The sequence below is a fragment of the Pecten maximus genome, chromosome 16, assembly GCF_902652985.1.
Source record: "Pecten maximus chromosome 16, xPecMax1.1, whole genome shotgun sequence".
Taxonomy (NCBI): Eukaryota; Metazoa; Mollusca; class Bivalvia; order Pectinida; family Pectinidae; genus Pecten; species Pecten maximus.
In genome coordinates, this window is record NC_047030.1 from 35942400 (window position 1) to 35957996 (window position 15597).

A 15597-nucleotide genomic window follows, 5' to 3' on the forward strand; every position below is an offset into this window, starting at 1 on the left:
AAATATCAACTCCGTATGTTAACACTGTGGAGTATTAAATATCAACTCCTTATGTAAACACTGTGGAGTATTAAACATCAACTCCTTATGTTAACACTGTGGAGTATTAAATATCAACTCCTTATGTTAACACTGTTGAGTATTAAATATCAACTCCGTATGTTAACACTGTGGAGTATTAAATATCAACTCCTTATGTAAACACTGTGGAGTATTAAACATCAACTCTTTATGTTAACACTGTGGAGTATTAAATATCAACTCCTTATGTTAACACTGTGGAGTATTACTTATCAACTCCTTATGTTAAAACTGTTGAGTATTAAATATCAACTCCTTATGTTAACACTGTGGAGTATTAAATATCAACTCCTTATGTTAACACTGTGGAGTATTAAATATCAACTCCTTATGTTAACACTGTGGAGTATTAATATCAACTCCTTATGTTAACACTGTGGAGTATTAAATATCAACTCCTTATGTTAACACTGTGGAGTATTAAATATCCACTCCTTATGTTAACACTGTGGAGTATTAAATATCAACTCCTTATGTTAACACTGTGGAGTATTAAATATCAACTCCTTATGTTAACACTGTGGAGTATTAAATATCAACTCCTATGTTAACACTGTGGAGTATTAATATCAACTCCTTATGTTAACACTGTGGAGTATTAAATATCAACTCCTTATGTTAACACTGTGGAGTATTAAATATCAACTCCTTATGTAACACTGTGGAGTATTAAATATCAACTCCTTATGTTAACACTGTGGAGTATTAAATATCAACTCCTTATGTTAACACTGTGGAGTATTGACTATCAATTCCTTATGTTAACACTGTGGAATATTAAATATCAACTCTTTATGTTAACACTGTGGAGTATTCAATATCAACTCCTTATGTTAACACTGTTGAGTATTAAATATCCACTCCTTATGTTAACACTGTGGAGTATTGACTATCAATTCCTTATGTTAACACTGTGGAATATTAAATATCAACTCTTTATGTTAACACTGTGGAGTATTAAATATCAACTCCTTATGTTAACACTGTGGAGTATTAATATCCACTCCTTATGTTAACACTGTGGAGTATCAAATATCAACTCCTTATGTTAACACCGTGGAGTATTAAATATCAACTCCTTATGTTAACACTGTGGAGTATTAAATATCAACTCCATTTGTTGACAATGTCGAATATTAAATATCCATTCCTTATGTTAACACTGTGGAGTGTTAAATATCAACTCCTTATGTTAACACTGTGGAGTGTTAAATATCAACTCCTTATGTTAACACTGTTGAGTATTAAATATCAACTCCTTGTGTTAACACTGAAGTATTAAATATCAACTCCTTCTTTTAACACTGTGGAGTATTAAATATCAACTCCTTATGTTAACACTGTGGAGTATTAAATATCAACTCCTTATGTTAACACTGTGGAGGATTAAATATCAACTCCTTATGTTAACACTGTGGAGTATTAAATATCAACTCATTATGTTAAAACTGTGGAATAATAAATATCAACTCCTTATGTTAACACTGTGGAGTATTAAATATCAACTCCTTATGTATATACATGTCATATACCACAGACTTTAACATGGTAATACCACGTACATATACATGTATATAAATGTATTATACCACAGACTTTTACATGGTAATACCACGTACATATACATGTATATACATGTCTTATACCACAGACTTTAACATGGTAATACCACGTACATATACATGTATATAAATGTCTTATACCACAGACTTTAACATAGTAATACCACGTACATATACATGTATATACATGTCTTATACCACAGACTTTAACATGGTAATACCACGTACATGTATACATGTATATAAATGTCTTATACCACAGACTTTAACATGGTAATACCACGTACATGTATATAAATGTCTTATACCACAGACTTTAACATGATAATACCACGTACACGTACATGTATATAAATGTCTTATACCACAGACTTTAACATGGTAATACTACGTACATATACATATATATAAATGTCTTATACCACAGACTTGAACATGGTAATACCACGTACATGTACATGTATATAAATGTCTTATACCACAGACTTTAACATGGTAATACCACGTACATATACATGTATATAAATGTCTTATACCACAGACTTTAACATGGTAATACCACATACATATACATGTATATAAATGTCTTATACCACAGACTTTAACATGGTAATACCACGTACACGTACATGTATATAAATGTCTTATACCACAGACTTTAACATGGTAATACCACGTACACGTACATGTATATAAATGTCTTATACCACAGACTTTAACATGGTAATACTACGTACATATACATGTATATAAATGTCTTATACCACAGACTTTAACATGGTAATACCACTTACAAATGTACATATACATGTATATAAATGTCTTATACCACAGACTTTAACATGGTAATACCACGTACATATACATGTTAATAAATGTCTTATACCACAGACTTTAACATAGTTAAACCACATACATGATTTATATAAATGAATTATATAATGACATATTTATACTATAGATCATAACATGGTGTAAATATTCATTTTTACCACAGCTTTATACGACCCTGTACATCACATTACAAACACATTAATTATAATGGTTTTATACAAAGTATGTACATTGGTACTCATACAGCATAAACAGTTGTTTACATGTTGTATCGATAACACTGTTCACAGTATTTATATATCAATAAATATCTGTTTTCTGCCAATCATCACACTCCCGCAAAAACTCTGTCTCTTCCACTGTTCACAGTATTGATGATATAAATCCTAATTACAGTACATGTACCGGTCACAGTATTGATGTTATATATCCTAATTACAGAACATGTACCGGTCACAGTATTGATGTTATAAATCCTAATTACAGTACATGTACCGGTATATATCCTATATATAGAGAGAGATTTCTGTATTTTGAATAGATTTATCTCCATTCTCCATTAAATAAAGATATCTGTATTTAAATCAAAGACATTTGTATTTGAGATGGAGATATCTGAATTTAATTAGACATCTATTAAATAAATGAAGATATCTAAAACAAAAATAATATCTGTATTTAAATAAAGATACAATGTATTTCTATTAAAAAAGAGATCTCTAATCAAAGACATATATCTGAATTAAATAGGTAAAAACCCAAACGGCGTGTCATACAGGTATCAGCCATTGTCCAGCATTTTAAATGAAAAACAAGAGATCCCAGAGGGATCTTGGCGCCCACCATTGAATGATCTTCATAGGTTCCATGTCAGATTGATCTTTTCTCTACTTTTCCCTTCCTCTAAGTCTTACTAATCTGTGTAAATTCAGAAAGAGCCCTCTAGTAATTTTCAAACAAGGGGAACCTATATATAAAATTTAAGATTTAGCGATAATGGCTGTCTGTTGGCCATGATGTTTTCGGACCCAAGGGAATCTACACATGAAATTTGAGAAAGATCCCTTCAGTACCTTCTGTAAAATAGCGATAACAAACTTCAATTGTCAAAATCCAAGAAGGCTTCCTGTCGGCCATGTTGTTTTCCGATTGGTCTCAAAATGCAATATGCATAACTAGGCACCAAGGGGAACCTTAATATGAAATTTGAGAAAGATCCCTTCATTACTTTCCGAGAAATAGTGATAACAAACTTCAATAGTCAAAATCCAAGAAGGCTTCCTGTCGGCCATGTTGTTTTCCGATTGGTCTCAAAATGCAATATGCATAACTAGGCACAGAGGGCAACCTTCAAATGAAATTTCAGAAAGATCCTTTCAGCAATTTCTGATAAATAGCGATAAACTTCAATTGTCAAAATCCAAGATGGCTGCTTGTCGGCCATGTTGTTTTCCAATTGATATCAAAATGCAATATGCATAACTAGGCACCAAGGGGAACTTATATATGAAATTTGAGAAAGATCCCTTCAGTGCTTTCTAGGAAATAGCGATAACAATTTTCAATTGTCAAAATCCAAGATGGCTGCCTGTCGGCCATGTTGTTTTCCGATTGGTCTCAAAATGCAATATGCATAACTAGGCACCAAGGGGAACCTATATATGAAATTTGAGAAAGGTCCCTTCAGTGCATTATGAGAATTAGCGATAACAAACTTCAATTGTCAAAATCCAAGATGGCTACCTGTCGGCCATGTTGTTTTCCAATTAGTCTCAAAATGCAATATGCATAACTAGGCACCAAGGGGAACCTACATATGAAATTTGAGAAAGATCCCTTCAGTGCTTTCTGAGAAATAGCGATAACAAGAATTGTTTACGGACGGACGGACGGAGGGACGGACGGACGGACGGACGACGGACCACGGACGCAGGGCGATTTGAATAGCCCACCATCTAATGATGGTGGGCTAATAAAAGAGATAGCTTATTTATAACTGCTGAAATATTTCTCCTAGGACACCCCCTATCGGCGAAGAAAACTTTCTACAACTGCCGACTTTTGTTTTACATTTTGTAAATTGTGACGAGAGTAAAAATGTCTCCTCAATTTTATCTCTGTTTGGCTCTACATCATGCCACACAAGTCAATGTACAGAAGTGTGAATATTTAGTACTTTATTCAGTAAACAATGACGATGAAAACTTCTATAACTGCCGACCTTTGTAAACAGATTCATTCTGACAACATTCATACATTCTGTGTACGAGTTACAACCTGACAATTCCTTGACATTACCAACACATATCATCACATCGATATAATATGTTTATATTTTCTTTAGAACACTTTGCTTTTGTTCAACATTTCAAGTGTTCATCCAATTATAATTCTAACTGACATTGTTTAACTGTCACTGTGACACTATTTTCTAAAGTGTGACACTGTTTTTTAACAGCGACGAGGATACAAAGTTTTCCTAAACTTTCCCTTTGTTTGGTTCTACATCATGTTATGATGGTCATACAAAGGGTTGTTATCTAACTTCCTCCACTTTCTCTCCCTCTCTGTCTGTTCCTTTGCCAGGTCTAAAACAGATTTCCCGTCATTAGTAAGTATGGTCGTGATGTCATACTTACCTCCTGTTGTCTCTACGTACTGTTTTACGTGACGTTCACACTCAGTGAACATGTCTACATCTGATGTCCCAATGGCTATGTGATGTAGACAATTATACCCACGGTTATCTACAGCTCATGATGTAATATTGTACACCCGTAGTTAGTTACAGCTGTAGTTAGTGCTGGGTATAACTTACGCAGCTCTAAACTAAGCTCTATGTGTGCCTCAATACGACTATAATGTAATATTGTATACCCGTCGTTATCTACAGCTGTAGTTAGTGCTGGGTATAACCGACACAGCTCTAAACTAAGCTCCCTGTGTCCCTCACTACAACTATGATGTAATATTGTACACCCTTGGTTAGTTACAGCTGTAGTTAGTGCTGGGTATAACTTACACAGCTCTAAACTAAGCTTCCTGTGTCCCTTCAGACAACTCAAATGTAATATTGTAGACCCGTAGTTATTTACAGCTGTAGTTAGTGCTGGGTATAACTTACACAGCTCTAAACTAAGCTCCCTGTGTCCATGATAACAACTATCATGTAATACTGTATACCCACGTTTATTTACAGCTGTAGTTAGTGCTGGGTATAACTTACACAGCTCTAAACTAAGCTCCCTGTATCCCATCATACAACTAACATGTAATATTGTACTCCCGTTGTTATTTACAGCTGTAGTTAGTGCTGGGTATAACTTACACAGCTCTAAACTAAGCTCCCTGCGTCCCTCACTACAACTATGATGTAATATTGTAGACCCGTTGTTATTTACAGCTGTAGTTAGTGCTGGGTATAACTTACACAGCTCTAAACTAAGCTCCCTGCGTCCCTCACTACAACTATAATGTAATATTGTATACCCGTTGTTATTTACAGCTGTAGTTAGTGCTGGGTATAACTTACACAGCTCTAAGCTAAGCTCCCTGTGTCCCTCACCACAACTATGATGTAATATTGTATACCCGTAATTATCTACAGCTGTAGTTAGTGCTGGGTATAACTTACACAGCTCTAAACTAAGCTCCCTGTGTCCCATCTTACAACTAACATGTAATATTGTATACCCTTCCCAGTCCACTAACTGTGACATGTACTGTCCACACACACAACTCCTATGTACAACATGACCATCTTCTATCTCACACTTATCTTGTACTTTATCTCTATACAATGATTTAAGTATCAATCTCTCCACTGTCTGAAATATACCACAGTTTCCTGTCCGTGCCACAAAATGGAGCGTGCTTTGTCTATATTGATCAGTCTCATGTACCAAGTCTGGGTAAGTGTCACACAATATTTGCACCATATCTTCTCTCTCAAACAAACACGCCTCGTGTAGGACATTGATATCTCTACTATAATGTATATTTGATGATCGTGACCAGTCTGCCCTCGCTGTAGGAGTGATGACTTTACACTTAAGTAGTTCAGTCAGTAGTTGTACACTCCCACCCTTCACCACACGAAATGGTGTCTTCTTGTCAGGTTTAACATCTTTAGACAGGAGAAACAAAGCACATTCAGCTGAACCAGTAGAGCATGCCTGATTAAACAAGTCATGTTTTATCTCGTGGCACAAACTGTTGTCAACTTTCTGATCACTTAGGTATGTGACAAATCCCTGTAGAAACTGGCAATCTGTCCATACATCTAATTTAACTAAATAGTTCCACACACTAGAACACCTGTACCTTTTAGGATCAACAGATTTACACTCTTTCATCTCTTTGACGGTACGTTTATACATGGCATTGGTTTGATCATCAGATGATATAACTATCCTGTTTGGGGTGTTTTTTGTCGTAGTTATATAACTGAATAACTTGCTGGGACAATTCTGTATGTAGCCAATGGGAGTTTTCTCTCCATACAGAAGTGCCACTGTTTCCTCAATGGAGTCGTGGTTGAATTTGTAACAAGGATAAAATCCGCCTTCTTTTTTTACCAGAGAACCCAACAGACTTTCTAACGACTCCTTCACAAATTCAGCTTTCCTCCCCTTGTTGTAAACAAGTTCATTTGTTGGATCAACTTTGACTACATCAACAGCAAATGCTGCTTCTAACAATGTTTTATCAACATTTTCGTTAGAAGGGTCTAAATCATTTTCTATCACTTTGCCTCCATTGAGGAACAGATACAGCAGCCCATAAAATTTTCCATCCTTTAATTTATCTAAACAAGATTTCACAAAATGAAAAGGTCTTCTAAAGAAGTTGATCCTTTCTGCTTGCAAAGTAGGTGTGTCCCTGAATAATCTACAACATTGGGGAAACCCAATGTCAGGACATAACTTGAAGATCTCTTTCTCTTCATCATCTGTCCATTTATCAAATTTAACTAATGGCATATACAACCTTAATAATTTCCGTTTTTCTTCTTCATCTTTGTTTTCACTGAGATCAACAATGTTCTCTTCAGTGAATATATTTTTCGAAAAAGAACTATCTAAAGAATTTAAAATTTCACTACGGATGGTCATGACAAGGATATTGCCCTCAGATTTCTCACTTTCACACAGTTTTGAAAGAATACATTCTTCTCTTTTCTCCCATTCATCTACATCTCCTTTACACACAACATTCTTGCCAAAAATATCATCGAAATAGATAACTAATCCAGACTTTGGTGCCACCAAATCCACGTCCTTGATGTCGTGTAGTTCCAGTGGCTGTTTCTGTTGGCCCTCCTCATCACAGCACAGGAAACGGAGAAGTTCAATGGCAATAGACGACTTCCCATCTCCTGTGTTTCCCTTGATTATAACCATCCTGTTCTTCAGTTTTTTCTGAGCTTCATGGAAATTTTTGGTGGCAATAAACTGGTAATTTAGTCTATCTCTCTTTATCTTAATTTTTGTTGTTTCTACAAGGAAAAATTAATGAACAATAAGATTAAACATTTCTATCAATGTCCGTGGTAGTGTACCTGTCTGTGATATTACAATAGAGTAAAACTATCATACTACGTTTTACCTGTCCGTGGTATTATAATAGAGTAAAACTATTGTACTACGTTTTACCTGTCCGTGGTATTATAATAGAGTAAAACTATTGTACTACTTTTTACCTGTGCGAACAATTAATTTATCAGCATGCATGTTCCTTTGTCTGTGTGATGTACATGTATGTGTGTGTATAAGTTGTGGTAACCAACAGACTGGACATGTGACAGTTCTTACAACAGACTTTGATGTTAAAGTTATTTTCGTATGTATTTAGAATATGTTTCTTTGTGTGGCAGACCATTTTTAATTGACCTTTGTAGAAAACTTGTCGTTTGTCCATCCTCTTAATTAGATTGATTTTTAATTTAATTCAAATATTTACAAAAATAAAATTTCCCAGTGTGGTTTGTAAGTATGATTTAAAGATCAAATTATGATTATTGTGTTTTAATAATTTGTTGAATATGTTATAAATTTTGATATTCTGTTCTATTCAAGGTGATGTAACAGTATACCTGCATTAATGCACAATATTTATTTTTACTGGAAATATCATGTTTACATTTGGTATTTTGATTTGATCAGTTTGATCCATTTGTGTAAATGAGGGTGGGTCTATAGGGAGAGCATGTTGTGTGTGGTGTGAGATTTACATGTAGATGTAGACTTTATTAAGAAATTTTTTATTGTACGTGTTCAGAATGTTTTAATCTCTTCGATCCAAAAATATGTTAAAGAACAAACCCAGCGACTTTGTCATTCGTAGACATTTTCATACCCACTACATGTGTTCCTCTAAACCCGACCTTAACCTGGGTGTAACATTGTAAATGGCATTACAGTACTCAACATAGTCAAACTGATTTTCTACATGTAGTAACAGTGTTCTTGACCTTTAACCTTGTGACAGGAAATCTATCCGAAGCACTGAGATAAGAGTTACTTTCTGTAACACAAGATGATATATTTGATTAAATATATCACAAATAATGAATATTAATTAGAGCTGAACTAGAAAATGTTTTTGAAATACAAAAACGTAGTCTGTGAAAAAATTTGCTTAATAAAACAGGAAATCCTAGAAGGATCTTGACACCAACAATTGAATGATCTCTATTGGTTCTATGTAAAACAGATCTTTTCTCTACTTTTCCCATCTTTTCTCTTTTCTTCTTTATGATCTAATGACATCAATAACCTTAACATGAATTCTGAAATATAGATCTAAGAGCTTTTTCAGAATCACTCATGAATTTAATACTTTGGCCATCAAATTCCAAGATGGCGGCCTGTTAGCCATTTTTCCCTGATCAGTTTCAAAATTGAATTGGTACAACAAGCGACTGAGTGAAACCTACATGTTAAGTTTGAGAAATATCCAACCAAGCATTTTCAAGAAATAGTGATTACAACGATTGTTTACAGACGATGGACCACATACCAAGGACCACAGGCGTAGGGTGATTTGAATAGCCCACCATCATCCGAGGATAGTGGGCTAAAAAGTTATCGGTACTAAAATCATACAGCAGTTTGAAATACTTTATTTCATTCGACCAAAAAAATGTAATAAACTCACCAATCATGGCCGTCAGCTTAGAATTCCTTTCTGTAAAATAAAACGATCTCTCTGATTAAATATATCACAAATAATGGCTATGAATTAGAATTGAGCAATGAAATATTGATGAAACAAATACATTTAGTCCATTAAAATTTTCTTTGTTGTATGATAGACCTTTTCTCAACTTTTTCCTCTTTTCATGTTTTCCTTTTAATAATCTGATGTTAACGAATACTTTACTCTGAAATCTAAGAAAGGTCTATGAAGAACTTTCTCACAAATACGGAAATAATAAACTTAGACCATCAAAATCCAAGATGGCGGCCATTTCCCCCAAAATCAGACTCAAAATCAAAATGGGCACAACTAAGGACCAAGGGGAACTTCCTGTAAAATTTGATAAATATCCATCCAGTACTTTTAAGAAATAACGATAACAAACTTCAATTGACAAAATCTAAGATGGCCATCTGTAGGCCATTTTGTTTTGTGAAGTTTGAAAAAATATCTTTCCTGTATATATGTACTCTGGAACATTTTCTCCAGGTGGGTAATGACATATGTAGTGTCTCGGACATTGGTCATTAGTATGATAAAGGTGACAGTTAAGTCATCGAAACATCACACTCATTAATATCATATTGTGTTTAATATGACTTTCATCATATTCCTCCTATATACTTTTCAAACCAGAGGCCCATGGGTCATATGACTCTAAAGACCATTGCACTGCACTTGCACTCTTGGCCATAGCAGCCATATTAGATTTCAAACCAACCCGAAAAATAACAAATACTTGTACAGGATCATCTCAGGATCATTGTAGCCAAGTTTGATTTGAATCCCACTGGTGGAACTTGAGAAGTTTGAAATAGCTATTCAGAAATTGATGATTGCGCAATCATGTAACAAAATGACCGTAATGACTGCCATGTCAAAGATTTTACGAGGTCGAAAAATAATTTTCAGTTCAATGGTTCCAGTGTAACTGGAGTAGAAGTTTAAAATGTGTTTTTTCAAGATGGCTGCCAGTGCGGCCATTTTGGATTTTAGACTGATCTAAGAAAATAACAACACTTGGTAAAGACCATCTCAGGATCATTTCTGGCAAGTTAGAGCTGAATCCCACTGGTGGAATTTGAGTAGAAGTTTGAAATAGGTATTGTTCAGGAAATATGGTGGCACTGTTGTCCATGGTGTCCATCTTGAATTTTGGACCGACCCAGAAAATAACAACACTTGGTCAGGATCATATCAGGATCATCTCAGGCAAGTTTCAGCCCAACAGTACTGGTGGAACGTGAGAAGAAGTTTAAAATGTGTTTTCGAAATGGCGGCTATGGCGGCATCTTGGATTTCGGACCAACCCGAAAAATAACAACACTTGGTAAAGACCATCTCAGGATCATTTCAAGCAAGTTAGAGCTCAGACCCAAAGGTGAAACTTGAGAAGAAGTTTGAAATGTGAAAAGATTATGCATGGCGGATGATGTACATATTACAATGACTATAGGTCATCCTGACCAGGCCATTGGGTCAGAGGACCTAAAAATAGTGATAACGATGATTGTTTATAGATGATGTACCACAGATATAGGACAATTTTAATAGCCCAATATCACATGATGGCCGCCTAAAAAGTTATTGGACTTTATTTTTACAGGGCTAGTGTTCGTGGGTGCCTTACTATTTTAATTATCAGTGTATTTATTTACTATATCTATATATAGCATATTTCTACCATTTCCTATGTGATGATCCAATTACCAGTAAACATAATCTTTGGCATTTATCTTTTCATGACCATCAAGCAAATATATCTTTTCCAAATTACTGGACTTGCTGGACCCTCCAATTATATTATTTTTTTATCTACATCAAAAATATCTTACCCTTTAAGGTATCCACATCTTTTGCTATGGTGTCTTGTCTGTTCTTAACATCACTGACTTCCGCTGTAAATACAAACATGTCATTGTACAGACTGACTTCTGCTATAAATACAAACATATGTCATTGTACAGACTGACTTCCGCTATAAATACAAACATATGTCATTGTACAGACTGACTTCCGCTATAAATACAAACATATGTCATTGTACAGACTGACTTCTGCTACAAATACAAACATATGTCATTGTACAGACTGACTTCTGCTATAAATACAAACATATGTCATTGTACAGACTGACTTCTGCTATAAATACAAACATAATTCAATGAACTTAAGCTATTGAGGGGAACCTTATCATACAGTATGCCAAATATCGTTTGAATATTTCTCAAGAAAGAGCTAAAAATAGACATATTTACAGATGGGCGAGGAAGGAAATATCATGATCCTTTATTTTTTTAATTATATCATACCTTTTATTTCATCCACATCTCTTGCTGTCGTGTCATGTCGGGCTGTGACATCACTGACTGCCCCTGAAAAGACAAACAATATGTATGTATATCATTGTGGATAATATGGAAGTTGATGATGTGAAGCATCATATATCTATTATATATACACTCATATCTATACACAACATCCTGGGTGCCTTCAATAATACAATATTTATCAGTTCCAAATTTGATATTTTCTTTCCTCTGCCCTAAATTGCTGTTGTATTGACAGACCAGTCAATTGGAAAAATTCTGAGTGAATTTAGATAAGCTATTGAGGGGAACCTTATTATAAAGCCTAAAAATGACCTTCAAATATTTCTCAAGAAAGAGCTATAAATAGACATATTTACAGATGGGCGAGGAAGGAAATATCATGATCCTTTATTTTCTTAATTATATCATACCTTTTATTTCATCCACATCTCTTGCCGTCGTGTTATGTCGGGCTGTGACATCACTGACTGCCCCTGAAAAGACAAACAATATGCTTGTATATCATTGTGGATAACATGAAAGTTGATGATCTATTATAAATACACTCATATCTTTACACAACATCCGGGGTCCTTCAATCATACAATCTTCAACAGTTCAAAATTTGACATTGCTGTCCTCTGCCTTAAATATGCTGTTGTATTGACAGACAAGTCAGTTGGAAAAGATCTGAGTGGGAACACATTGGGGCAGGTGAGTCAAACAAGGCCCAATGGGCCCGAATCCCTCACCTGCCGTCCAGTGATCCCCTTTATACATTAATGTAAACTAAAACAAGTGTATCAAAGACCAGTAATAAGATCTCAGGCCTCTCGGTTATTTGAAAAGGTGTCTTATAAATATTTTGGCCAATTTACCTTTTTCAAAATTAAACCATGGTCTAGGTCATTCATTTAAACAAATTTTCTAGTCCTTCACCCAAACATGCTACAGACCGATATCCGACCCATGGCTTCTTCATTATTAAGATGTTGTTTAAAGATTTTAGCCTATTTGACCCATGTGACCTTGAAGTCAAGGTCATTCCTTTGAACAAACATGGGAGCCTTTCAACCCAGCATGCCACCGACCCAATATCAATTCCATTGGCCTCTTGGTTATTGAGAAGAAGTCATTTCAAGATTTCAGCCTATTTGACTCCTATGACCTTCAATATAGGTCAAGGTCATTCCTTTGAACAATCTTGGAAACCTTTCAACACAGCATGCTACTGACCCAATATCAACTCCATGGGCTTCTTGGTTATTGAGAAGTCAATTAAAGATTACAGTCTGTTTGACCCCTGTGACCTTCGTTGAAGGTCAAAGTCATTCCTTTGAACAATCTTGGTAGCACTTTAACTCAACATGTTACTGACCCAATATCAACTCCATGGGCCTTTTGGTTATTGAGAAGATGTCATTTAAAGATTTTAGCCTGTTTGACAACTGTGACGTTGAATGCATGTCAAGGTCATTCATTTGAACAAAGTTGGTAGCCATTCATCCCAGCATACTACAGGCCCATTTTATCATGACTCGGGGTCTCTTGGTTATTTGAGAAGAAGTCAAAAATATACATTGTTTGTGACGCACGACGGACAAAAGGGATCACAATAGGTCACTTGAGACTTTGTTTCAGGTGACCTAAAAACTTCTTGAAATAGAAATAACAAATTTACAACTCAATTCAAAATCCATGGTGGCCACCTGTATCAGCTATTTCATTTTCGGGTCACCCATGAAATTAAATAGGCACAACTTGGGATGGGCAGGAACTTATACACATCAAATTTTGAACTATCTTCAAGTACTTCTCACGAAATGGCGATAACAGTTTTCAACTTCAGAACCCAAGATGGCCGCCTGTCAGCATTTTCATTTCCATTTCAGACTCTTAATTTAATGACATAAAACAAGTGACCAATCAGAACCTGTATATGAAGTTTGAAAAATATCCATTCTGTACTTGGAATAAAGCTGCTTGACCAAATGGGTTTTTCCCAGGGTACTCCAAGAGATAGTGATAACAATCTATACACTTCAAAGGTCAAAATCTAAAATGACTGCACGTCAGCCATTTTGCTCCCTGGGTCAGACTCAAAATTAAATAAGCTATTTAGGGGAACGTTATTAAGAAGCATAAGATAACTTTCTAATACTTCTCAAGAAAGAGCTATCAATTGAGTTATTTACGGATGGATAAGGGAGGAAATATGATGACTAATTATGTCATACCTTTTATTTCATCCACATCTCTTGCTGTCATGTCATGTCGGGCTGTGACATCACTGACTGCCCCTGCAAAGACAAACAATATACATGTATATCATTGTAGATAATATGGAAGTTGATGATGTGAAAGCATCATATATATCTATTACAAGAGGCCCAAGGGCCTTAACGGTCATCTGACTCTAAATTAAAGACCCTTATACTATTGTAGTATGCATTCTCTGTGGTAGGTTTAGTAGCACTGTTGGCCATGGTGGGCATCTTGGAATTTGGATCAACCTGAAAAATAACACTTGATCAAGACCATCTCAGGATCATTTCTTATAAGTTAGAGCTGAATCCTACAGGAATTTGAGAAGTTTAAAATAGTTATTGTTCAGGAAAACCATGATTGCACAATCATGTTACAAAATGGCCTCCATGGCTGCCATGTCAAAGTTTTTAGGAGGCCGAAAAATAACAACATGTGGGTCTTCCCCCGGGTACCCCAAAAGATAAAGATAATCTACAAACTTCAATGGTCAGAATCCAAAATGACTGAATGTTATCCATATTGCTCACTGGGTCAGACTCAAAATTAAATGAACTTAAGCTATTGAGAGGAACCTTATCATACAGTATGCCAAATATCGTTTGAATACTTCTCAAGAAAGAGCTATAAATAGACATATTTACAGATGGGCGAGGAAGGAAATATCATGATCCTTTATTTTTTTAATTATATCATACCTTTTATTTCATCCACATCTCTTGCCGTCGTGTTATGTCGGGCTGTGACGTCGCTGACTGCCCCTGAAAAGACAAACAATATGCTTGTATATCATTGCGGATAATATGGAAGTTGATGATGTGAAGCATCATATATCTATCATAGATACACTCATATCTATACACAACATCCGGGGTGCCTTTATAATACAATATTTTTCAGTTCCAAATTTGATATTTTCTTTACTCCGCCCTAAATTGACGTTGTATTGACAGACAAGTCAGTTGGAAAAGATCTGAGTGGGAACACATTGGGGCAGGTGAGTCAAACAAGGCCCAATGGGCCCGAATAGCTCACTTACTATCTAGTGATCCTTTTCATACATTAACATAATTAAGAACAAATGTATCAGAGACCAGATACAAGATCTCAGGGCCTCTCGGTTATTTGAAATGGTGTCTTATAAATATTTTGGCCAACACATTGGGACACGCGAGTCAAAGAATTGAGTGGTAACACATTGGGACAGGTGAGTCAAAGAACTGTATGGTAACACATTGGGACAGGTGAGTCAAAGAACTGAGTGGTAACACATTGGGACAGGAGAGTCAAAGAACTATATGGTAACACATTGGGACAGGCGAGTCAAAGAACTGAATGGTAAC

At 35.3% G+C, this 15597-nt stretch overlaps 1 protein-coding gene across 1 annotated transcript in view; it reads right to left on the reverse strand.

Moving 5' to 3' along the window:
* Positions 1–4374: 4374 nt before the first annotated feature.
* The window catches only part of LOC117314740, a gene marked incomplete in the record, with an annotated part of 896274 nt that continues 885051 nt past the window's right edge, over positions 4375–15597 (reverse strand). The window contains 7 exon segments of the mRNA XM_033868831.1: positions 4375–5224; positions 6079–7974; positions 9636–9665; positions 11513–11575; positions 11990–12052; positions 12421–12483; positions 14227–14289. Of these exon segments, the coding sequence (XP_033724722.1) occupies positions 4980–5224; positions 6079–7974; positions 9636–9665; positions 11513–11575; positions 11990–12052; positions 12421–12483; positions 14227–14289 (2423 nt within the window).